Source organism: Kogia breviceps, chromosome 15 (genome assembly GCF_026419965.1).
Source record: "Kogia breviceps isolate mKogBre1 chromosome 15, mKogBre1 haplotype 1, whole genome shotgun sequence".
Classification (NCBI taxonomy): Eukaryota; Metazoa; Chordata; class Mammalia; order Artiodactyla; family Physeteridae; genus Kogia; species Kogia breviceps.
Genome location: NC_081324.1, coordinates 15897514 through 15922257, shown reverse-complemented (window position 1 = coordinate 15922257; position 24744 = coordinate 15897514). Strand labels below are relative to the sequence as shown.

General features: G+C 44.4%; 1 protein-coding gene across 12 annotated transcripts in view; it reads left to right on the top strand.

Annotated features, from left to right (window-relative positions):
- The window catches only part of NEDD4L (NEDD4 like E3 ubiquitin protein ligase), a 345052-nt gene that overhangs the window by 155481 nt on the left and 164827 nt on the right, over positions 1–24744 (top strand). Inside the window, exon 1 of one of the 12 annotated variants that reach the window (XM_067015219.1) lies at positions 6776–7047. The exons of 7 other annotated variants lie outside the window; for them this stretch is intronic. Coding sequence is in view for 3 of the 5 variants with exons in the window: in XM_067015213.1 (XP_066871314.1) it covers positions 18528–18544 (17 nt within the window). In the remaining 2 variants the exon portion in view is untranslated. Of the gene's footprint in view, positions 1–6775; positions 7048–18412; positions 18545–24744 lie in introns of those variants that run through there. 4 more of the 12 variants (XM_067015217.1, XM_067015213.1, XM_067015215.1 and 1 more) reach the window with 4 other exon arrangements.

Here is a 24744-nt window from a genome sequence, read left to right as displayed (position 1 = left end):
GTATGTCTACACAATTAGCATCATAATGTAGGTAGACATTACAGCCTTTTTTGGGGGGCACTTAACATCCCCGTATGTGGTATACAACATTCCAGTTTCTCAATATGCAATATCTTAATCATTTCTGTCCTGTTTAAATTTCTCATTTCTCATATAAGAGAAGAAAGGTGCAGTGAATATCTGGGCAAAAATTTTTAAGTTGGATTAAGTTCTGTACCTCCCTGGAAATGGAATTACCGAATCAAAGAATGTTAGGATTTAAGTACTTTGGTATGTATTACCAGTTTGCTTTCCCAAAGCGTGGTACCGGTTGATGCTTCTTTCAGCATAAAGACTGTCACTTCACCTTAATCGGAAGATTAGAACCAGCCTGAACACCTAGGGGAAGAGCCTTCAGAAAGAGGCACAGCCAATGTGCAAGGCCTCACGTGGAAGTGAGTTTTTTCAGAGATTGCATGTGAAAATGTGTTCGGGTTCCTGAGTAACTGCCCTAAAATAATGAACCTTAGGAACCACAAGCGCTTCATGACTCGGACATCTGTGTCTGTAAGCTGTCAGGTTATAAATGCTTGGAGGATACAAATCACTGGGTCCTGGCTAATGCCTTGAGCAGAGTAGATGCAAGATATGATGTTTACTGAATGATGTTTAAAGATTCAAGAGGCTTTTCGCCCCTTTTTTTTTTTTTTTTTTTTTAATAAATTCATTTATTTTGGGCTGTGTTGAGTCTTCGTTTCTGTGCGAGGGCTTTCTCTAGTTGTGGCGAGCAGGGGCCACTCTTCATCGTGGTGTGTGGGCCTCTCGCTATGGCGGCCTCTCTTGTTGTGGAGCACAGGCCCCAGACGCGCAGGCTCAGTAGTTGTGGCTCACAGGCCCAGTTGCTCCACTGCATGTGGGATCTTCCCAGACCAGGGCTCGAATCCGTGTCCCCTGCATTGGCAGGCAGATTCTCAACCACTGTGCCACCAGGGAAGCCCCTTTTCGCCCTTCTTGATGAGACAATTTTCTTTTCAGGTGTTTTGATAAACTCACTAGCAACTTCATTGCTTGTCTTAATGGTTAATTAGTTGTGTTAATGCTTGCTTCACAGCAGTACCCTGTGAAGCATGTAAACCCATGTCATCCTTTTTTTGTAAGGCGTTGGAAGAAAAGGCTAATCCAAGTTAGGAGGATTTAAGACCTTGTGAGGAAATTCAAGACTGTGTTTTAATCACCAAACCTTGCCTGTGTTATGTAAAGATTTTTGCCTGTGTCATGTCATCCTTGTTTGGTTCAATTTATTCCTCCCCCTCCAAGTGTCCTCGTTTCTCTTCTAACTGTAGCTGGATTTGAACAAAACAGAAACTTGGTTTTTTTTTTCTCCCCCAGCATTTGGAGTCTTCATTTGGTTACTCATTCTTTATAAATAAGTGATAGTATATTCTTAGCAATTTTTAAATAATTCTTTTTTTCCCTGATTATAAAAGAATTAGACATCGGAAAAGATGAAGTATAAAGCAATATCCACCTGTAAGCCCTAGAGAGATCGTTGGTTACCATTTTGTTTTATTTCCTTCTAGTCCTTTGGCTCTATTTATATGTGCATATGGAAATAGTTTATGTATGTGGAATAATGCTATAGTATTGTTTAGAATGAAGCTTTTTAACAAATATTTTACAGTGAACATTTTATGAAAACTTGTAATATTATTTTTAGAAGCATTTTTATTTTTTTAACATCTTTATTGGAGTATAATTGCTTTACATTGTTGTGTTAGTTTCTGCTGTGTAACAAAGTGAATCAGCTATACATATACATATATCCCCACATCTCCTTCCTCTTGTGTCTCCCTCCCACCCTCCCTATCCCACCCCTCTAGGTGGTCACAAAGCACCAAGCTGATCTCCCTGTGCTATGCGGCTGCTTCCCACTAGCCATCCATTTTACATGTGGTAGTGTATATATGTCCATGCCACTCTCTCACTTTGTCCCAGCTTACCCTTCCCCCCTCCATATCCTCAAGTCCATTCTCTAGTAGGTCTGTGTCTTTATTCCCGTCTTATCCTTAGGTTCTTCGTGACCTTTTTTTTTTTTCTTAGATTCCATATATATGTGTTAGCATACGGTATTTGTTTTTCTCTTTCTGACTTACTTCACTCTGTATGACAGACTCTAGGTCCATCCACCTCAGTACAAATAACTCAGTTTCGTTTCTTTTTATGGCTGAGTAATATCCAAAGGCTGTAGAGTATGGGTAAATTTATACTGGCTTTTTTGGGGAAAAAAAAAATCTCTAGATGATCTCAGCAATTGACAAATCCTCCTAAGATTAAAACCAAAAGCAAACAAAATAGAAACTCTGAAGTCTTTGGAATGCTACTCTGAAATTCAGGTTTTCTGTTCTTAATAAGATCTTGTTTTGAAGGAAGTCAGTCTTCATACTTTTTAAAAATTCTTTTTGCTTATGTGAACTTAACATTTAATTACCTTTTATGTATTTCCTCTCCTTTCCATTGGAACATACTGATCCAAGGTGATCCTTCGTGGTGGTTCATAAAATCCCATCTTGTAAACCATCCCAGTCTTCTAAGTGTAGTAAGCTATAGTGAGCAAAATTTGGGGGTAATAATATCAGAAGTGCTCGGAGCCATATGAAGGTTATGCATTTAATTGTGTAAGTAATATAAGAATTGCCATGAAGTTTTAACATTATTTCGAATTTTAAATTAAAAAAAATAAACGCCAAGGGATGGAAGCAGCTTTTCCTCTTGGCAGACTTCTGGTAGACCCACACCTGGTCATTCACAGGTGTGCCTCCTGTGGCCTCTCCTTGTCAACAAGGGCTGTGGGGAATTCCGAGAAGACTGTCCCTTCCAGTCCCTTTGCTAACTGCATTCTGCCAACACTGTGAAACTCATGTATCTGTCTTAAGATACCAGCACCTTCCTGTTCATCAAATCCAGAGAGGCCTGATTTGCTCAGCACACTCCCCTTTAACCTTATGTAACCCTTGACCCTTGTCTTTCTTGCCTCCTGGTTCCCCTCCTTTACTCTCTGACCACTCCCTCTGTTGCACCACCTTCTCCAAGACTGCAATCCCATTTTCTTGTGATTTTTTTGTTAACCTTGGAAATCTCATAATGACTTCTATTGCCTTGGTGGAGACTGACTCAGGTGCTTTAAAAATGTGTACATGTAAATATGTACAGTTTCTAAATTGGGCTATGTCATATATAGTTTTATAGCTCACATTTTTTAAACAGTATACTGTGAATGTTTTCCCGTGTCTTAAAATATTCCTTGAGGACGTGAGCATATAGATATCTATATTTTATCTTCTCTGTGGTTGGACATTAAGGTTGCTTAGTGTTTTTATTTTTGTAATGAACTTCTTGACGCTCAACTTACACCCCTGATTATTTCCTTGGCAAAGATTCCGTGCATTGGAATTCAGTCCAAGGGGATGAGTTTATTTAGCCCTCTAGATTGTCAGTAGGCTCTGTATTTCTTTTTCAGTGGTACTCCTTCTTTAGGCTTTCTGTTGCAACAGATTCTAGCTGGTTTCCTTGTTTTCAGCTTCAGCTGATGCTGGGTTACTCTGCGCCACTGCTGACCACAGTGACCTTGGAAACTACAGCACATCTGTGGCACTGTGTCCATAACCCTTGAGGAGCTCCAATTACGTTCATCTAGCCAGCCTCCACACCTTCTTTCTGGATCCTCTGACTGCAGTCGGAGCCTTCAGTTTTGTGCCTGCTGGGTCCACTCTGTTTATGGTCTTGTCTTCCCTCAGACATCCTTGACTCAGCCCAGCTCTGCACCCTCTCTGCTCTCCGGTGGTCCCAGACTTGGATATTCCCAACTCGATCTCTAATCCCCTTACCCTCAGCTTATGACCCAGTCTTCTGCTTCTTTGGAATAAAACAAAACAATAAAACACAAAAAAGACCCTCAGTTGGGGAAATACTACACCCTGCCTTCCGTCTTCCTTCTTCCTGGTATGTCTACAGCAGCACTTGTCCTTTTATTCCTCCGTATCACCTCAGGTGCTCCTTCCCTCTGCTTCTTTCTCCAAGGCCACCAACTCCTTCGCTCTGCACAGACTTCTGTCCTTCTAAACCAGTGCTTCTCAACTAGAGATGACTTTGCCTCCCGGGACACACTTAGCCATGTCTAGAGGTATTTTTGGCTGTCACACCGGGGGGAGCTTCCATCTAGTGCGTAGAGGCCAGGGATGCTGTTAAACATCCTACGATGCCCAGAGCAGCTTCCTGCAGTGGAGACTTACCCCAGATGTCAGGGGAGCCCAGGTTAAGAAAGCCTGTAGCCTTAGTCTCTGACCTTGGTCATACTCCAGCTGTCATCCAGCGTCTGCATCCTTGTCTCTCTTTACTACAGCTGCTCCGTGGAACAGTGGTTTTTCTTGGTGGGACTGGAGAGATTTGATCATTTTAGGCTATTCCTCGGTGAACAGTGTTGCAGAAGCAGGGCTAGTAACACTGGATTAGGGCTGCACGTCTGGGTTGACTCTGCTTTAGCGTTTATTCTGAGATCTGGTGCTGCTCTGGCTGGGTCCTCACTTCCTTCTCTAGACAGAGGGACTTGAGCGAAGGAGACTTCTGACATTCTCCTTCATTGTCGGCCTTTCCTCGTTCAGGGCTAGGATTATAGTTGCCGAGGTTTGGTGGCGCTGTTAGTGGAGACTGGGCAGAAGCGGATTGTCCGTTGGGGAGTAAGTAAGATGCGGATGGAGACCACTTCGTCGGTGAGCCTGACTGTAAACCGAGGAGGCAAAAGTGTGGAGTCTGAAGGATGTTGTAGGCTTTTTACCCTCTTCGTCCGGAATAAGGTTTTTCTATGCACTTTTCAAGGCAGAGCCTCTGTGGACAGGGAGGGAGTAAACACAGTAAAAGGAGAGTGGTCGTTAACCGGAAATCTGAATTCTATCTTCATTTTTTTGTATGAATACTTAGAATGCAATCATCACTTAATTAGGGTATTAGTTTGCTGGGGCTGCCATAACAAAGTACCACAGGCTGAGTGGCTGAAACAACAGAAATTTATTGTCTCGCTGTTCTGGAGGCTGAAAGTCTGAGATCAGGGTGTCAGCAGGGTTGGTTTGCTCTGAGGTCTCTCTCCTTGGCTTGCAGATGGCCACCCTGTCTCTTCCGTGTCCCTTCACATTGTCCTCCTGCTGTACCTATCTGTCCAAGTTTTCTGTTATAAGGACTCCAGTCACACTGGGGCAGGACCCATGCTAATGACCTCATTTTAGCTCAGTTATCTCTTTAGAGCCTCCAAACATAGTCACATTCTGAGGTACTGGGGTTAGGACTTCAATATAAGAATCTGTGGGTGGACGATTCAGCCCGTAACAGTTGGGTAATATTTCATGGGAAGTATAGGTGCCTTTTATCTTTAAGGCATCAGGAAAATTGTTATTCAGCTTGTTTAGGTATATTTTTGTATACTATATTGTGGTTCTTATTTTTTTTAACCTCCCAGTCAGCGTGTGAACGTAAAACCTCTTAATTTTATAATTTTAGATAATAATTTTAGTCAAGGAAGGTAGAGTTCCTGCTCTTAAATTACACTGTTTTGCACTTGTGTGTCCTCACCTGCTCAGTACTAAAAACTCGGGGTATTTCTCTCGTTGTTTAGAAAGTTCTACAGAAAATGGTTGGACCTGTCGGCCTGCGTCTCTGAGGGTGTGTCTGGGGACAGGGTTTCTGGATAACCAGGTGTGGACTTTCTCCAGCAAGCCTTCAGTGACCCTTCCAGCCACTAGAGGTCACTGGCCCCCCTGGTGACCTGTTCTGTTGTCCCAGCACCTCTGGGAATCCCAGCCTTCCAACACCTCTGGGAACTTGAAAGTCTAGATTATCGTTTATCAGCCGACATGCCAGGAACGTTTGCTTGCGTTCATGTGGAAGGTTAGCTTTTTGCTACAAGTGGGAGCACTTCCTGTTGCAGCCACGCCTGCTGGGGTTGTAGAGCGGGAGTCGACTTGCTTCAAGGAAGAGCCAAGAGGCGTAACTGGTGCTGGTCACTCGCCAAGGAAAGAAGACACGTCCTACCTGGCCTCGGGAGTTCAGTAAAGGGTGGTCAGGTGGCTGAGCTGTACCCCTAAGGAAGACACAGCGCTGAAGAGTATCCAGGTGAGCCCTGCCGACCTCCGGCCCTTGACCTATACCATAGGGCACCCGATGAGTTCATCTGAAGATGGGCTTGCACACCAGAGATGGCGATTTACAGAGTGGTGCCGTCTCTCATGACACCAAATGCCCCCAACCTGTCAGTTCTGTTTGGTGCTGTCGTTTGCCTCATAGTTACCTTTTTTCTGCCCTGCTTCCCCCCACCCCCCCCAGGAAGACCTTAAGTTCTTGGTGGGCAGCGTAGGGCGGGCAGCAGGTTGTGCTCTCAGCCTGCTTGGTGTGCCGCCTCCCACGCAGGAACTGGAGAGAAGCCGAGTTCACTGGAAAAGGTGAAGGACAGCCCTCCACGGCCTGTCTTCCCAGAAAACCCGGAAGCAGCTTTAAATGAGCAGCTTTAAACGGTCTAGCCCAACTTACAGTTATTCACGAAACCGGGTGCACGGTGGTTATCGCCCATCCTGTTGGGTGGCCCCGGGTTCCTCTCCCTGCCCACTGAGCACTGCCCCTGGGAGAAGCAGCGCTGAGGGTAAACCTCACATTAGGGCACCTGGAGGCCGTTTAAGCTAATTGCTGAGCTGCATGGAGTTGCTTAATCCCTAGGGCAGGGGTGGGGTTGACTCAACTCCTTTTCCACCAACAAGCATTTCTTTCTAGCTGTCCTTGAAGTGAGTCATCATTAGAAGCAGCCGGCCGGGGGCATTCCTCATCAGTTGTGTTAAAACTTGCGGGTGGTGGTTTCCAAGGTTCAGCAGAGGTGTGAGTGGGCAGCGCTTCAGAAGCGGGAAGGAAGCTGGGGCTGGGAGCCCAAGGGTCGTGGAGGTAGAGTCCCCGCTGTGAGTGCAGCGCTAGCCCCCGAGACGCTTTCCGGCCGGAGAGATGGCTTGCTTTTCATGAGCCTTGAGGACAGTATAGGTAAGGACAAAGACTCCACTGTCTGCTTTTATTGCATGAATGCGTAACATCTACCGTTGGCACAGAGTTTGCTTCTGATGTAGTACTTTTTGTATCTGTGGCATTATTCTAGGGCAAGATTCCCCTTTGTAAATTACTTCTTTCTGGCATTCAGAGTTCGCTGTAGTTGATCAGCTTTGCTCTCCGTATACATAGGATGGCAGCAAAAAAATGAAACCTGAAAGAACTGTGGTCTGAATTCTCCTGGTTCTCTGCTCTCAGCTTTCTTACCTCTGTCTTGGCTATTTAGAAAAATGTACACTTTTGATTCTGAAGATGAGAGCACAATGGATACTCTTGTTTTCTTTTTGGAAATAATGGAAAATGTCAACCACTTAAGTTCTGTGAATGTTGTTCTCTGATTTAGAAATCACTTGTTGGGGAGGAAACAGTTATGTTTTTCTTCCTGTTTTGTTTTGGATCTCTGTTTTCTCTGAGTATTTCTGACTTAACAGTCTCACTGGAGAAGAGGAAGACACCAGCTGTACTTGGCCTCAGATGAAATAACATCTCAGGTCATGAAATGGTTTGCTTGGAGAATGATTTATGGTTTCTATCTGAAGTTTTGGTTGGTAGTGATAGAAATCTTTCTTCCCCTTAATGTTTGACTTACATGACTTATTCGAAGTGCATTTATTATTATTGTTATTTTTGATTGGACAGAGCAAAAGTTTAAGCCCAGAACGTATTCAACTGGTTTCCTTTTAGGTTTTGTTATCATTTTCCCACCCTTACTACTCATACGTATGGATGTGCGTTACGATTAACACGTGATTTTTGTTTCTTTACTGTCTCATTTGATGATGATTCATAAACTGTTAACTAGTTAGTGTATGCCTGCGTGTTGCTAAAATGGATTGGAGTGCAGGTCACACCTTTATATTGACAAGCCAGGTTACGTTCAAAAAAGTGTTCCTAATATTAAATCATGACGAAGAGGTATCAGCAAGGTGAAATGGCCAAGCCTGTAGTCAAACCCGAGTTATTCTTTATTTCACATTGTGAAGTATGTTGTTTACATGTGTTCACGTTAGATGGTGCCCATCAAAGAAAAAGCAAGCAACTAAAGTATACGAGGGAGTTTAAAGGACTTATGTGGTAGTGCCTCCCTCCCCCCTGCCTTTTCTAAATGTTTGTGGGGAGGAAGAGGTGAACTTTCATTCCCATGGGAATTTGAGGAAGATGATGGTGAAATTTTTAAGAAGACAGGAAAAGGACATGCTTTCTATTTAGACAGGAGAAAAGCAGTATGAACGATTCTCGTGTACAGTTGTTGCAGGTTTGTTTTTTTTTTTAAATTTAAAAAGGCTTTTTTTGCGTGTGGGGGGGGAGTCTTGTAGTGCAACTAAATGTTGATTTTAGAAAACACCACATTTAGGACATTCTCTCATCACCGTGGACTATAACTTAAAGATATCAGATGAAGGCAGGAACAGAATGATGGGAATTTGCTACTTGAGGAATATAAGGGTTTTATTCTGAAGTGGTTTGTTTGGTGGGTACGGGGAGCCCTGTGTACTTACTGACAGCATCTTAGAGGCAGTTGATAAGACGTGGGGGGTTATGACGGTTGCGTTGGGGCGGGAGGGTTGTTCTGATTTTTTGCGGTTCTTTCGAGGCAGTAAGTACATCAGCCTGTACTTCTGAGGGCGTTTCCAAATCGATTTTCAGGAGCTGTCAATCTTCTCACCTTGGCAGAAATCTGTTCCACCTTGTGATTTCCCTCCTGTGTGTTTTGAGTTAATGATGATTTAATGCCCTAACAACGTCGAGGGCTCGTAGCCTGCCTGCCGGCGTCTCCCCTTGGATCCCAGGGGCCTCTGAGTTCATTCACCTTCACGGTGATGTCAGAAGCACAAGTTCCCAGGCGTTTTCAAAACCTATCTCAACTGTGTTTTCAGTGGCTCATAATTCCACCGAGGGGCACTTGGCATGCCTTCACTTACAGTCAGTATTTGTGTGCCCTCCACCCTTGGCTGGGTTTTCTCTGTATCCAGGTAGATGGGATCACAGGTAGGCAGCTTTCCTGCGCCATCTCGCCCACTGGCCAGGACCTCTGGGGGTCAGGCCTGGCTGAGACCCCCAGCTGCCCTCCTGGAGTCAAAGATGGCTGGCTTTGTTCCTGGCTCCTCTAAAGGCCTGAGGTCTAGATCGTAGAGAAAAATCCTTCCTATTTCACTGTTGTTGCCAAAACAGTATCAGCTAAAATAATCACGAGATCTTTCCAGGTAACCACCAGCTGTATGTGCTGCTCTCAGCTGTTGAGAGAGTTGTGAGCTGCTTATTCATCTTAGAAGTAGTTACTGGGAAGAAGGTTAAAACTCCAGCTCCCGAATGACATTATCCCTGAAAACAAAGGGTTGATTTTCCTTCTCCTAGAGAAACGGACACGTGCGTGGACATTTTTGGAACAGCACACGGACACGTGACAGAGCGTCACCTCCCAGAGGCAGTTAGTGGTGTCACTTCAGAGTAAGTGGAAACTCAGAGATGATAGATTCCAGTGGGGTAAATGGAGTAGAATAGAAACACATGAAAAAAGCAGCCCCTGCAATGATGTAAGCTGCCCTCTGCCCACTTCGCTGTTACTCATTCTTCCACGGCAGGCAGCCGGGTCACATGTGATCATAAAGCACCTCTGACTCAGGTCAGTGACTGCAAACCCCGTCACATTATGGAGGGCATTTGGTCACAGATTCTGGACCAGAGGCCGGGTGCAGTCCTGGGGCTGTGGTCTGTGGGAACGTTTTCCAGTGCAGGGATTTGAACGTGCAGCTCAATTAACAGGGTTGGCGAGTTGATTTTGGCCCAGGTCTGCCATGCTAAGTAGACAGGCCTGAGTGAGACTCCAGGAAGTCTCCAGCTTTGTTAAAAGAAATGGTGTGGCGGGCTTTAAGGCATTTTAATATGTCCCACTTTTTCTTACTTGCCCTGTTGCGTTGAGGTTTTTCAAGGGCGTAATTGTGTGTGGAAGTTAGTGAGTGATGTGTCTGAAGGACACTGTCCTGTCTGCTAATATAGTTGTGTGACTGTTTTAACTCATTGACAAGGCTCTTGAGGACATTTGTAATACTGTGTTCGTTACTTTGAAATAATTCGTCTTCTCCTTATTCTTTGAGTCTGTCAGTGACTGAATATGTATTATCTTTGTGCTTGACATTGAGGGGTACCTGTTTTTCACTTATGCTTGGCACTTTTTGTGAAGCTAAAATTCTTTTAAAAGGTTGATTGTTTCTTCCCCTGTCTCTTATTGTTTTCACTTGATTGATTTTATTTTTAAGTACGTACTTTAACAGCCCTTAAGCATGGGGCTGAGTGAGGATGGCAGTCAAAGACAATTATGATTTAATTGACGGGCAAGATTAATCAAACTGGCAAAAATATGTCCCCTAATTTCGTTAGCTAGTTAAAAAACTTTTTTTTCTTTTAAATTTTTTGTTCATTAACGGGAGGCCACACACTGAAGATGGAGTGATTTTTCCCTGCGTGTGTGTGCGCGTGCCAGTGGAACTCTGTTTCCGAAGGAAATAAAGAATTTAATGGCTAGAAAGGTTATGTCAGCTGAAAGGTATGCCTGTCAGAGAAAGAGAGAGTGAGGGAGAATGAGAAGACCAAACCAGGGCCCTGTCACTTACGCGGAACTGCAAATCCAGGAGATGAGGCATCACCCACTCACTGCAGGACGGTTGCCATGAAAATTAGACTTTGAGCATGACACAGTACAGAATGCTTCGATGACAAAGCCAGCAATAACCACCAGTTTAAGGCCGAGACCCACAGACTCCTCTGTGAGACTTAGCGGAGCACTTGTGGGTGAGGCACCCCGGCCCTCCCTGGCATCTGCCCTGAGCTGCAGGCCTCATGCAGTTACCCCATCCTAGGTATCGCCGGCATCATAATTAAGTCACCCTTTTGTCGTGCTTGTGAACAATCTATATTGGGCTTGGCTGCTTTTTGTGGGGGAGGGGAGAAGTGTGGGCAGAGAACAAAATAAAAAGCAGTTTGCGAGCTCCAGATGAAGAGCACACCAGTAAGGGTCTAAACGGCCTCCCATTCCTGAGGCGAGGGTTGGTTATTTATTCAACACATGTGCCCTGGAGCCCCTCGGGAGGCCGCTTGGGAGCTGGGTGCTGGGGAGGCCGAGTGCCCATCGGTGCCCGGGCCCTCGGGCCGCACAGCATCTGCAGGGAGCTTCGGCCGACAGTAACCAAGGGAGCGTGTAATAACCAAGCATGGGAATGACAACTGCATGGGCGGACAAGCCTTTTTTTCTTTTTCTTTCATATGGTAGTTTCTAACATTTTCCAGTATGGCTGTTTTTGGTTAATTTGAAAGTTGTGGCCGACGCTAGGATAGTGGTTAGAAAAACCTACTTTAAAAAACCCTTTAAAACATCTTTCCCATAGAAAGCTATGCATTTGTGTGCCTAGAAGGGTAAAAATCCGCCACTGATCTATTAGAGCAGAACGAAGAGATGTTTCCTGGAAAAAAAAATATTTCCGCCCATCAGACATGTTTATCTCATCTCATGCATGTTGGAAGCCGGCCTCATGCTCCTCTATGGAGCAGCCCAGAATGAACGCATTATTCCGCCTCCTAAGCGGTGTGGCAGCCTAGACACAGAGGCAAAGGGTTGAACTTGGGGCTGCACCGTTGACATGACGCAAGTCCTGTCAGTTGCCAAATGGAGTCATGTTAAGTTACGTGACCTCCAACACTGAGCTGTCATTTTTCAAGTCAAAGTTTATTTTAGCAGCTTATGGATCCAAGCCTTGGAAAGGCTTGTTACTATTTTGAAAGTATAGGTGGAGTACTGAGAGGGACGGGTGAACGTGAACACGCGCAGAACAGTACATTTATGAGACGCCGTCCGTGCTTCCTGCACTTAACCCAGCACCCCTGAGAACGCGGCATTGTGCTCCGGGTTTCTCGGGTCGTCACGGCCACAGGTTCCCGTGCCGTGCTCGGGGGCGGGCAAGCTGTGGGGTGACTGCAGACACCTGCAGCTCACCAAGTGCTAAAGTAAAGGGTTGGAGGGCCTCCCTTCCCGTTTGATGAGATTAGCTGATAGCCCTCGTGACATCCGATTCTTTCCAGTTTCAGGTGGCAGAACTAGAAAACAAACGTGGCGTGTCTTACTCCAGGGTGCATGCCCTCAATGACGTTGCTGTGTTACCCTAAATCAAGTAAACCAAGGCAGCCATGAAAGAAGGAAAAAAATCCTAGATTTGTCAAATGTGCAACTGTTCAATTTTTGCGAGTGTCTTCCACTTAATGATTTCTCATTTCCCGCAAGTTATTCAAAAATCACTGTTTCAGGCAGGTCCCGGGACCATCCTAATAGACAGCAACCCGTTCCTCCTTCCACCTGCTAACGTCAGTGCCCTTTGCCTGCTGTGTTTCCTCGCTCCTTAGTGTTTGTCATCTGTATGTTTACCACCCGTTTCCCCTTGCTAGAGGGGGAAGTCCACAAAGGTAGGGGGTTCAAGTGTTCTCTTCCCTGGTGTATCTCAGGTGCCTAGGCCAGTATCTGCGACATAGTAGGTGCTCCAGAATGTACTGAGTGAAGGAGCAGGAGAGGAAACCAGACACCTGAGCCTCGAGGGGCTGTGAGGGGAGCCACCGGGTGCCCCTGTGGTCCTGACTTGGGTCATCAGGAGGCTGTAATTTCTTCTGAGTCGTCCATACTTTGAGGTGGGTTGTCTGGAGGTAGCCTCGCCCCACCTTTAAGCATTAGTAGGATGGAATTGGCTGGGTGGCTCTCAAGACCCTGAGGGGGAAGTCTCCTCGCCAGCCTTTCTTACAGACATTTTCCACAGGTCAGGGTCGAGCTTCCGTCTTCGGTTACGCAGAGAGCTCTGTTCACCGGGGACTGGCTCCGTGGAGCTCCTTACAAGCTGTTCCTCGACGTGGCGTGGGTTTTCCCTGCCTAATTGCCGCTCTGGTTTTCAGCATTCAGCATGTCGCGATTGCATGTTCCACTGTGGTCTTACTTAGCCTTAATCCTTTATTAATTGCCTCTCATTCAGACTCCTTCAGAGCAGATAAGCCTTCACTTTCGGCTTCCGCTCCATTACTATTGGATTTCTTGGTCTCAGCCATGACATGAGAAAAAGAACCAAGAAATTGTGAGTGAGGCTGTTGTATTTCCATCCGATTTACCCCTCTCTTTGCGGCATTATGCTTGAAAATAATAGAGACGGCCATTGCCCAGCATGTGAATTCTAGGTATTCCGTGATTCGTCTAGTGATATTTTCCAGTCTTCGTTTACCACGGAACTGGAGGTTTACCCACCGCACCACACATCACCACCACCCCAGCCCCGTGCCTGACCTGCCTTTGGGCCATCACCGTACCCTGTAAAGCAGTTACTTGCGGGAACCTACTGTGTGACCGAATGTCGTGTACGCAAATGACCAGGACGTGGCCCTGTTCTCAAGGAGCTTCTAGGCCAGTCGCAGTAGCGGACACATAAGCAAACGAGGGCTGTACTGGGCGGATTCTGCCAGCGGGTGTGGGGTTTGGCATTAAGAAGCCTTCTCAGAGACAGTTGAGCTGCTCTTTCAGGTCGAGTGAGGGTCAAGTGCAGACCGGGTGGGATCAGGGCATTTCCAGCAGAGGAGAAAGGTCATGGTGTGCTCGGAGAACTAAACTAGTTCTAAACTAGTTCTAAACTAGAACTAAACTAGAACTAGTTCCCCCTTGGCTAAGGGTGGAAGGCACGTGGAAGATGACCTCGGAGGGGCAAGCAGAGGCTAGAGCCGGGGCAGACCTTGGATGCCACGGTCGTCTGGACTCTATCTTTGACGTTACAAAGAACCAATTCAGAGTGGGTGATTCCCACGTGTTTGGCTTGGGTGATTAGGTTAACACTCGGCCGCATTAAGAAGATGCGGAACAGAGGAGCTGAGGGCTTGCGGCTGGGCTGCATTATCACCGGGTTGGGGTCACCAGAAGGGTCCCTTCTTTGCTTTTCTGGTGCTCCTGGCTGGAGTCAACTTGGCTACCACTTAGCAGTTCCTGGTCATGGAAGAGGAGCGGGATGTGAGCCCACCCAGTGAGCATTGTAGAATGAAGAGGTCAAAGATAAGGCCTTGGGGAAGACCAACATATAAACTTGTATTTCTCCGGTCTGGACGTCCCAGTCGGAGCCCTTTATGTGAGATCCGTGCACTTTTCCACACCTGCGGTTCTCTCCTGAATGTGCTGTATTCTAATCACCCTTAGAGCCTTGCTACACCCACCTGCAGTATCACCTAGGAGCTTGTTAGGAATGCAGATTGTCAGGGCTCACCTCACACCTCCTTAATCAGAATGCATTTAAACAGAATCCTCAGGTGATTGCTATGCATGGCAAAGTGCGAGAAGCCCGGCTCTAGAACATCGTTATCAATCACATAAAATCAGGGGGCTCGTTTCTTCTGTGTTCTCCATAGGAGGACCTAGTTGCCTTTTAAAATTTTCTCAAAATTACAGACTGTCGAATATAGAGTGTAAATCTAACTAGCAGCTAATAAGCGGCATTTGGCTAGGATGCAGAGCCTTCCCTCCGCATGCCGTTTCTGGCACTCTGATCGCTTTGTGTTCATTTATAAGGAGGCTCGCTGCAAACAGGCATGCTACCTGCATGCTCAATTGCTTGGGGTCATCTAACACACTTTCCCCCCAATGACCCAGTGAAGAGAGAGATTGCATGCATCTCACTTTTGTGGTGACACCGGCCACATCCCCAAGTAGCTTATATTTGATGTAATTATGATCACTGTTGGATGGTACCTCCATCCATGTCAGCTGCACAGAAATTATATAATGGAAAAGAGTCTGCAAAAGGATATGTATATACATATACATTATATATATAACTGCATCACTTTGCTCTACACCTGAAACTAACACAGTATTGTAAGTCAACTATACTTCAATAAAAAATTTGGGGTTAATTACAATGAATGTTTTCTCAATAATGTGCCTTTATTAAGGGCTGTTTAAGAGTTTGTTTGGTGTGTGAAAATTCACATCTACGATGAAGTTTACACGTCTTTATTTTGAAAGGAAACCTTTTCAGGCTTGGGGAAAAGATCAGCGACAGACGACAAAAGCATGAAAAAAGGCACTGAGAACTTGTACAGTTGGAATAAAAGTTTATAGTGGTGCATAATGAGCTAGTGATACATTTTTAAAATTTTATTTATTTTTCATTAATTTTTATTGGAGTGTAGTTGCTTTACAATGTTGTGTTTGTTCCTACTGTTATAGCAAAGTGAATCAGCTATATGTATACTTATATCCCCTCTCTTCTGGATTTCCTTCCCATTTAGGTCACCACAGAGCATTGAGTACAGTTCCTGGTGCTGTCCAGTAGGTTCTCATTAGTTATCTATTTTATACATAGTATCAATAGTGTATATATGTCAATTCCAATCTCCCAATTCATCCGATTCCCCCCTTTCCCCCTTGGTGTCCATATGTTCTCCACATCTGTGCCTCTATTTCTGCTTTGCAGATAAAATCATCTGTACCATTTTTCTAGATTCCACACATATGCGTTATTATACGATATTTGCTTTTCTCTTTCTGACCTACTTCATTCTGTACGACAGTCTCTAGGTCCATCCACGTCTCTGCAAGTGACCCAATTTCGTTCCTTTTAATGGCTGAGTAATATTCCACTGTATATGTGTATCACATCTTCTTTATCCATTCCTCTGTTGACGGACATTTAGGTTGCTTCCATGTCCTGGCTATTGTAAATAGTGCTGCAGTGAACATTGGGGTGATGTGTCTTTTTCAAGTATGGTTTTCTCAGGGTATGTGACCAGTAGTGGGATTTCTAGGTCATATGGTAGTCCTATTTTTAGTTTTTTAAGGAACCTCCATACTGTTCTCCATAGTGGCTGTATCAATTTACATTCCCACCAACAGTGCAAGAGGGTTCCCTTTTCTCCACACCTTCTCCAGCATTTGTTGTTTGTAGATTTTTTTGATGGTGGCCATTCTGACCCGTGTGAGGTGATACCTCATGGTAGTTTTGATTTGCATTTCTCTCTAGTGATTAGTGATGTTGAGCATCCTTTCATGTGTTTGTTAGCAATCTGTATATCTTCTTTGGAGCAATGTCTATTTAGGTCTTCTGCCCACTTTTGGATTGGGTTATTTGTTTTTTTTTTGATATTGAGCTGCATGAGCTGTTTGTATATTTTGGAGATTAATCCTTTGTCAATTGCTTCGTTTGCAAATATTTTCTCCCATTCTGAGAGTTGTCTCTTCATCCTGTTTATGATATCCTTTGCTGTGCAAAAGCTTTTAATTTTAATTAGGTCCCATTTATTTATTTTTGTTTTTATTTTCATTACTCTCGGAGGTGGGTCAAAAAAGATCTTGCTGTGATTTATGTCAAAGAGTGTTCTTCCTATGTTTTCCTAAGAGTTTTATAGTGTCTAGCCTTAAATTTAGGTTTTTAATCCATTTTGAGTTTATTTTTGTGTATGGTGAGAGTGTTCTAATTTCATTCTTTTACATGTAGCTGTCCAGTTTTCCCAGCACCACTTATTGAAGAGGCCGTCTTTTCTCCATTGTATATTTTTGCCTCCGTTGTCATAGATTAGGTGACTATAGGTGCATGGGTTTATCTCTGGGCTTTCTATCCTGTTCCATTGATCTATATTTCTGTTTTTGTGCCGGTACCATACTGCCTTGATTACTGTAGCCTTGTGGTATAGTCTGAAGTCAGGGAGCCTGATTCCTCCAGCTCCGTTTTTCTTTCTCAAGATTGCTTTGGCTATTTGGGGATTTTTGTATTTCCACACAAATTGTAAAATTTTTGGTTCTGGTTCTGTAAAAAATGCCAGTGGTAATTTGATAGGGATTGCATTGAATCTGTAGATTGCTTTGGGTAGTATAGTCATTTTCACAATATTGATTCTTCCAATCCAAGAATATGGTATATCTCTCCATCTGTTTGGGTCATCTTTGGTTTCTTTCATCAGTATCTTATAGTTTCCTGTGTACAGGTCTTTTGCCTCCTTAGGTAGGTTTATTCCTAGGTATTTTATTCTTCTTGTTGCAATGGTAAATGGGATTGTTTCCTCGATTGCTCTTTCTGATCTTTCGGTGTTAGTGTATAGGAATGCAAGAGATTTCTGTGTATTGATTTTGTATCCCGTGACTTCACTGAATTCATTGATTAGCTCTAGTTGTTTTCTGGTGACATCTTTAGAATTTTCTATGTATAGTATCATGTCATCTGCAAGCAGTGACAGTTTCACATCTTCTTTTCCAATTTGGATTCCTTTTATTTCTTTTTCTTCTCTGATTGCCGTGGCTAGGACTTCCAAAATTATGTTGAATGATGGTGGTGAGAATGGACATCCTTGTTTTGTTCCTGATCTTAGAGGAAATGCTTTCAGTTTTTCACCACTGAGATTGATGTTTGCTGTGGGTTTGTCATATATGGCCTTTATTATGTTGAGGTAGGTTCCCTCTATGCCCACTTTCTGGAGAGTTTTTATCAAAAATAGGTGTTGAATTAATGGTACATTTTAAAAGTATGAACTCCCTTTCCTGTTTATAAATGGTTATCAACAGTGTAATCAGGTATCTGGAATTAACCGTTCTGTTATTTTCTCACTTAGTCGTCAAACATTAATATTTTTTGTGTCCTTTAGATCTGAATATTTAAGTTTTTCACACAAGAATGTGTCAATTCCATAAGTCATTTGTTAAAAAGGTTTTGCTTTTGTTAATCAGAAGTGACTTATAGTGTTAATTTGGGGTATTAGCTAATATTGCTGAAAATGAGGTTCACTGTGAAGCTTTTTTTTTTTTTCATTTTCTTATTTCTTTGCATTTACTTGAGCTCATAACTCAGGACAGTTTAGGAAATGACCCTGTGCCTCCCACCCTGTGGAACAGTGAAGAAAATGAAGGAAGTGTAAGAAAATGAGATTTGCACAGAAAATACATTCTGTGTCTAGTTGATCAGTGTCAGGTATGTGTTGAGAATTCCATGTTTTGGCAACTCAGGCAAGACGAAGTTTCCAAATGTGTGACCCTGGGAAGAAGTTACCCTATCATATGATGAGTAGGAAGTCAGGCAACGAAGAAATACTTATTGAGGGCGTGTTCTCTGCACAGTTCTGTGGAGAATGCAGACTTGCCCAAGAAGTAGACAGTGGCCATAAGTGACTTGCAGCTAGTTTAAGGGTATAATATTAAGATTTACACACTTGAAAAAGGACAAACAATACAGAAAGGCACGTGAGTCAACAGCAGAGGAGTGGCCTCAGTAGTCACGACTTAGGAACGCAGAGCACAGAGAGGCTGGTTATTATAGGGTGGTTTGTTCTGGGAAGATGAGGAGGAGGTGCTGGCTGCCTGGAGCCTGGAAGGATCAAGGATTTCCACAGGAGGAAGAGGAGAAAACAGAAGGGATCTCCAATAAATGAGTATGCACCAGGGGTAAGTGGGCTGAAAACTTTAAAGGTGGTAGATAGGCATATTTGGGGAATCAAACATATGTGGCTGTTACTGACAAGGGGGTTTAACTGGATTCTGCATTTATTGCCTAATAGAAATTCTTAAGCATAGGACAGAAGTAAAAACAAGGATCCTGTGGTGTGTTTTAAGTGTACGAGAGGTCTGACCTCCATAGTGACTATGGGAAAGGTACATTTTATTCTACGTAAATTGTCTTAATCGGTCCTTTGTGTTCTTACCCCAGGATTATTTAACGCGTTCTCCTTTAGGGTCGCAGGGACAGGAACAAACACATATATCCATAAAACAAAGTCATCTAGTAGCATAAACTGTAACACCCTTAAGAGGTGGGGATGGTGTGGGTAGGAAACACACCTTCTGTAATTCTAGAACCTACCCCAGGCTCTCTTTAGAAGTCCTTCGGTATCTAGTCTCGTCCAACATGGTAATTTAAGGGAGGATTTAAAAATATCTGAACGCAAGGAGAAATCTCCTGGGTGCATCCAACTTTGAAGGTGTGGTAAGGGACTCTGCTCTTCATACTGGTGAGGAAGTCGATCAAGATTTTTAACGTTGATGAAGGCTTCATTTCTTCTGTAAATTCCCTTCTTGGCAACATATGGGTCCTGGAGATCCAAATGTGAGTACCTGCCATGTATTTATCTGCGTAACTGGGAAAAAAATATGTGCTCCATGACATTCCTCTTCCTGCCATTGGGGTGGAGCTTTATCAAAACCCAGCCCTCTTTCTGTTGATCATCGTTTTTGCTTCCTGCCATAGTGCTGTGAAGCGTAACTGATTGCACCTCTCTTTTAAAATTCTATTCTAAAAACCCTTATGGTGATACAGTACAGAACTCGCCGTAATGGAAAGGTCAAGTGTCCAGTGGTTTGTTTGTGTGTTTAACAGCCTTGAAGATAAAACTTTAAATATTTGGCCAATTATTTAAGAGTTGAGGGGATGTTTTCGTTTCGCTGAGCAATTCTGGGATTTCGCACGCAGTTTTTTGTGCTTTTGAGAGCACTGTGAACGTGCTGGGCAGGGCGGCATCTGTAGTAAACATATTTTAAGTATTATTCTGCAACCTAATATGGACCCATTATCCCATGCAGTTCGAAAATCCAAAAAGCTCTGGAAAGAAAACATTGTCGTAGGTTTGTAGGAAACTCATGTGGTGGCAAAATCTGACCTCAGTGGACTTGGGAGGAGTATTTCTGGTTTTATCTAAAACACTTAAGATAAGTATTTGTACATGTTGGCTGTGGGTCCTGCCCCCAGGCCCCTACTGGGAATGTTATGCAGTAATTGGAATAGTTAGGACCATCTAAAATGAGAAAAAAGTCAGAGTTCTGGAACACATTTGGCCGCAAGTGTTTCCAGTAAAGGATGGCTTGTTTCCTAAAGCTGCCATATGAAGTGCCACAAACGGGGTGGCTTAAAATGTAGAAATGAATTGTCTCACAGTTCTGGGGGCTACAAAGCTGAAATCAAGGTGTTGGTGGGGTCATGCTGTCCCCAGGCTCTAGGGGAAACTTTTCTCCCCTCCCCTCCCCTCCCCTCCCCTCCCCTCCCCCTCCCCTCCCCTCCCCCTCCCCTCCCCTCCCCCTCCCCTCCCCTTCCCTCTCCTCTCGTGTTGGAGCAGTCCTTAGCATCCCTCTGGTCACGTGGCCATCTTCTCTCTGTGTTTTCGTTCCTGTGCGCATGTCTGCGCAAATTTCCCGTCTTCTGAGAGCGCAGTCATGTTGGATTAGAGTCCAACCTAATAAACTCATTTTCACTTCACCACCTCTGTAAAGACCCTTTTTTTTCTAATAAGGTCACATTCTAAGGCTCTGGAGTTTCATATCGTTTTGAGGGGACACAGTGGAGCCCGTAACACAGGGAATGGTTTCACAAGGAGCTGCTCCATTCTTGCTGCGTTCAGGCCAGTGCTGATTTCGAGACCCTTGCCTCCTGACTTTCCTGGTGCCCTGGCAGCTGCTTCACTGAATGGCTGTCACCTGGGAGCTGCCTATTCAGACTTGAGACGTCCCTGCATCTCGGGTTAACCTCCTGTAGGGCAGGAATCCCTCCCCCTCAGAGAATCTTGCCCGTGAGAAGAAAGATTCTTGCATTGAAAACTGGACTGGGTACCTTCGGCAGGACCATCACTCCCATCCCTGAGAAGTCTAGAAGGTTCCTACCTACGTTAAAGGAAGGATTGTGCAGAAAGTCTTTAGGACAGTGCTTGGCACGTAGTAAACACTTAGGTAGAGAGGTCGCTATTGATGTGCATAGGAGCTGTTGACCTGTCCCCTGGACTGTCCTCGGATTCCTCTTCTCTCCACCACTTGCCCTGTACACCCGAGAATATTGGTCCCACAAGGCTGCTTTCGGCATAATTGTTGTTTACTCATCTGCACGGCGGCTCCTTCTTCGAGACCTTTGTTCCTGAGCGCCGAGCCCCACAGGCCTTCGCAGTGTCCGTCGCTGCTGTTGAGGGCCCCTGAGAACCTCCGAGCGCCCGCCTTCAGTCCTGGCACCCAGAGCACGCAGTGACAGTAGACGTCGAACGCAAGCTGTGCTCTGGACACCCACGGCTCTTCCACAGTTAATTAAAAGCACCTTTTTCTCCCTGGTTAGTTAATAAAGGCTGAATTCCCTGAGTAGTTCTGTGCCTTAGAATTTGCCCTCTTCTCTAGTTCCACACAGCTCGGTGTTGATTCCACTTTGGCATCAAGGTCAAAGTTCCTCTGCCTGAGCAGCGTTGCTTCTTTTCCACCCTAAGGGCACAGGTGAAATGAGCCGAGGCTTCAGTACTGCAGTGATGACTTTGGAAGTCTGTTCCTGCACTTGGTGATTTCAGTGTGATAATGTGTCTGCTTACCTGTTTTTTTAGGCTACCGACTTTATAAATTGGGGGAATGGAGGGAGCTAGTTTATTTTTAAAAAGAAAAAGAAAAAGAAAAATATAATTAAGCAGTTACGAAGGTATCTTCGCAAGAAGTTTGAATTGGCTTGACTTCTCTAACTATGAGGGAAGTAGATGAGTGGGTATCAGTGTGCACCAGACTCATGTCAGGAAAGAGAGACAGATGAGGTAATCACGTCTCAGAATTTGTTCCCTTGCCTTATTTCCTTCAGAACTGAGTTCCTGATAGGCTCTTATAATTACAGGGTACTTGCAGCTGTCCTCTTATTACAAGATAGTGTTTTTAAAAAATAGACAGGAACTGACTTGCCTTTACTCAGCTGCCCCTCCGCACCGCATTGAACTAATAAACAAAGTGGTGCTGACTATAAATTGTAAATACAGGTAGGCCCTGTAAGTTGCCCTTTCTGTGACCCCAGTAAATGTGGGCATTGTCAACAGGTCAGAGAAAGCCCACCCAGAGAGGCAAAGTCTTGGGCATCCAGTAGATATGAGCTGTCCGTACCCTCCTCCCATCCTCTCAGGAGTGATGGCCTGGATAGTGGAGACAAGTACTGAGTTGAATGAGCTCATTCTGCTGGGTCCTGGAGAAGGAAAGAGGAAAAGACAGAGTCTCAGTGGTTCCCAAAGTGGGGTGCCCAGATGAGCAAATTGTTAGAAATGCAGATTATCAGGTCCTACCTGGGATCTGAATCAAAAACTCTGGGGGTGGGCCCAGCAATCTGTGTTTTAACCAGCCCTCCAGGTGATCCTGATGCCTGCCACAGCGTGAGAACCTCTGCACAGGAATTCCTCACGTCTGCAGGCAGTCCAGCCACCGTGGTGATGCCGTGTGCTGGAATCCACACGTCTGCACCGCAGCAGAGTCCTTGTCTTAGTGCACGTACAACGGGGAGGGTGTATGGAGGTATCCTGAATTGTTCTAGTTAATCATTACCGTGAGCAAACACCATCAGAGTGTAGGTCCTGCCAAGTGAGCGTAAGAATGAAACCCTCAACAGGTACTTGGAAAAAGGTGAGCAGTAGCCTGTTTTAAGAAGGGGGGAGGGGCACTGATGGGGAATATTCGGATGTTGCCATGATACAGATTTGTGGTTACCAAGAGGGGGGGGAGGATTGGGAGTTGGGGATTAACAGATGCAAACTATTATATGTATGTATAACTGCATCACTTTGCTGTACACCAGAAACTAACACAACATTGTAAATCAACTGTACTTCAATGGAAAAAATACTTCCAATGATAAATCTATTCAACCTCCTAATTTGTCGTAGGATTCGGAGTCTCTGTGACACAAGACTTCTGATGTGGTGGCTTTGCCTGTGCCCCACGTAGATTGCCTTCTGTGGCCTGGATAGTTAATAGATTGAGCACATGTCCTTTCTCTTTCTACTAGAGGATAGAGTACATATTGCGTAAACGGTAGAACTGGACTCCGTGGTTTTCAAAGAACGTCTTTAGGGAAGATTTTAGCGTTTAGGTCCCACAGTCACTTCAGATCCATAGGACTCCTGAGATTCAAACCCGTTGTCAGCCAGCCCAGGATTCTTTTGCCAGGGTGGGGCCTGAAGGAAGATATTGGCAGAGGGTGTGGCTCTCCTTTCTGATGGTGAAATGGGAGAGCCATGCACAGTGAACTCTTCCTTGATAGCCATTTCTGCATCTGTTATTAACACGTTTGCCCCATCTGTAGAGCTCCTGCCTGACCTACCTCTTGGAATTCCTGTCCGTTTTACTTCTGTAGCGTTGTAGAAGTTTATTAACCCTTTGTGCTAAACAATTTGCATAAATATTTTCCAGCTGATAACCCTTCTCTAGGCAGGAATGACGATAGGTCTGTGGAGCATTTGGTAAGTGAATGTACAAGTATCTTAGGCATAACTTGGTCTTTGTTTGAAAACTTACAGCTTTGAGGTTATATTAATTCCAGTTAAATAGTTGAGATCAGTAAAAGCTGATAATGAACTAAGAATTTAATTGTGTGGTAAATTTGAAAGTGTGCATATAGTATACTGATTCTATATTGTCCTGTGGATATATTTCCCATTGGATAGTCTTCTGGGACCTTTTCTTAATGAATTAAATGCACACAGATAAATTTATTGACAAAGACCAAATGCTCTTTTAACTAACAATAGTAGGACTTGTGTGTTTGTGTGTATGTATGTGTGTGTGTGTTTAAAAACACTTGTTTTACAGATAAAATCTGTTTGTGAAACCATGTCTGTGGGGCTGTGATGGGAGGTAACGCGGAAATGACTCATTGTATAGATTTTTGTTCAGCCAGAGCTTTTAAGGACTATTTAAGGTTTATATAAAGTGAACTTGAGCTCTACATAGTCTTGGTGCGAGTACCTGTATATACTCCTGCGGTTTTAGTTATCCTGAGTCCTTAAAGTAGGGATCCTATGGGTTCGGATCCTACTACTTTATGCTGGACTAGTCCTCGGAAGGTAACAAACATGACTACTCAAGTAGAGGTTGAAGAAAGTGAGTAAAAGTGCCTCTGACGGACTTCCCTGGTGGTCCAGTGGTAAAGAATCCGCCTTACGATGCAGAGGATGCGGGTTCGATCCCTGGTCAAGGAACTAAGATCCCACATGCCGCGGGGCAACTAAGCCTGTGCGCCACAACTACTGCGCTCACACACCTCAACTGGAGAGCCTGTGTGCGGCAAACTACAGAGCCCACGCGCGCTGGAGCCTGCGCGCCACAAGTGGGGCAAAGCCCGCGCAGCACAACAAAGAGCCCGCGTGCCGCAACTAAAGATCCCGCATGCCTCAACGAAGATCCCGTGTGCCACACCTAAGACCTGATGCAGCCAAAATTAAAATAAAGAACTAATAAATAAATCTTTAAAAAAATGAAATAAATAAAAGTACCACTGAACTATCCTACAGCAATTTGAAATGAATGATGTATGTAATTATAGTATTTGCTATAATGGCCTCATTTGGCTGAAGATTTCCATAATGTCCATAATGTTTATTGCATATTAAGAGACAGGACTACTATACTACATGAGGAATCATGCAAAGTAGTTTTAACTTTCTTGTACCATTTCTAATCTGAGAAATCCACATTTAAAACATCTCATCATGGATTACTTTGGGGTATTCCACCTACATGAGGCAGTAAAACTCTCTAAGCTTTGTAAACACTCTCAGGTTGTTGAATTAACACCTGTCTGTGTGCATGTGGTTTGAGTATGTGCGCGTGCTGTGATGTGTTTCTGAACTATATTTTCAGAAGATACGCTTTCGTGCAGT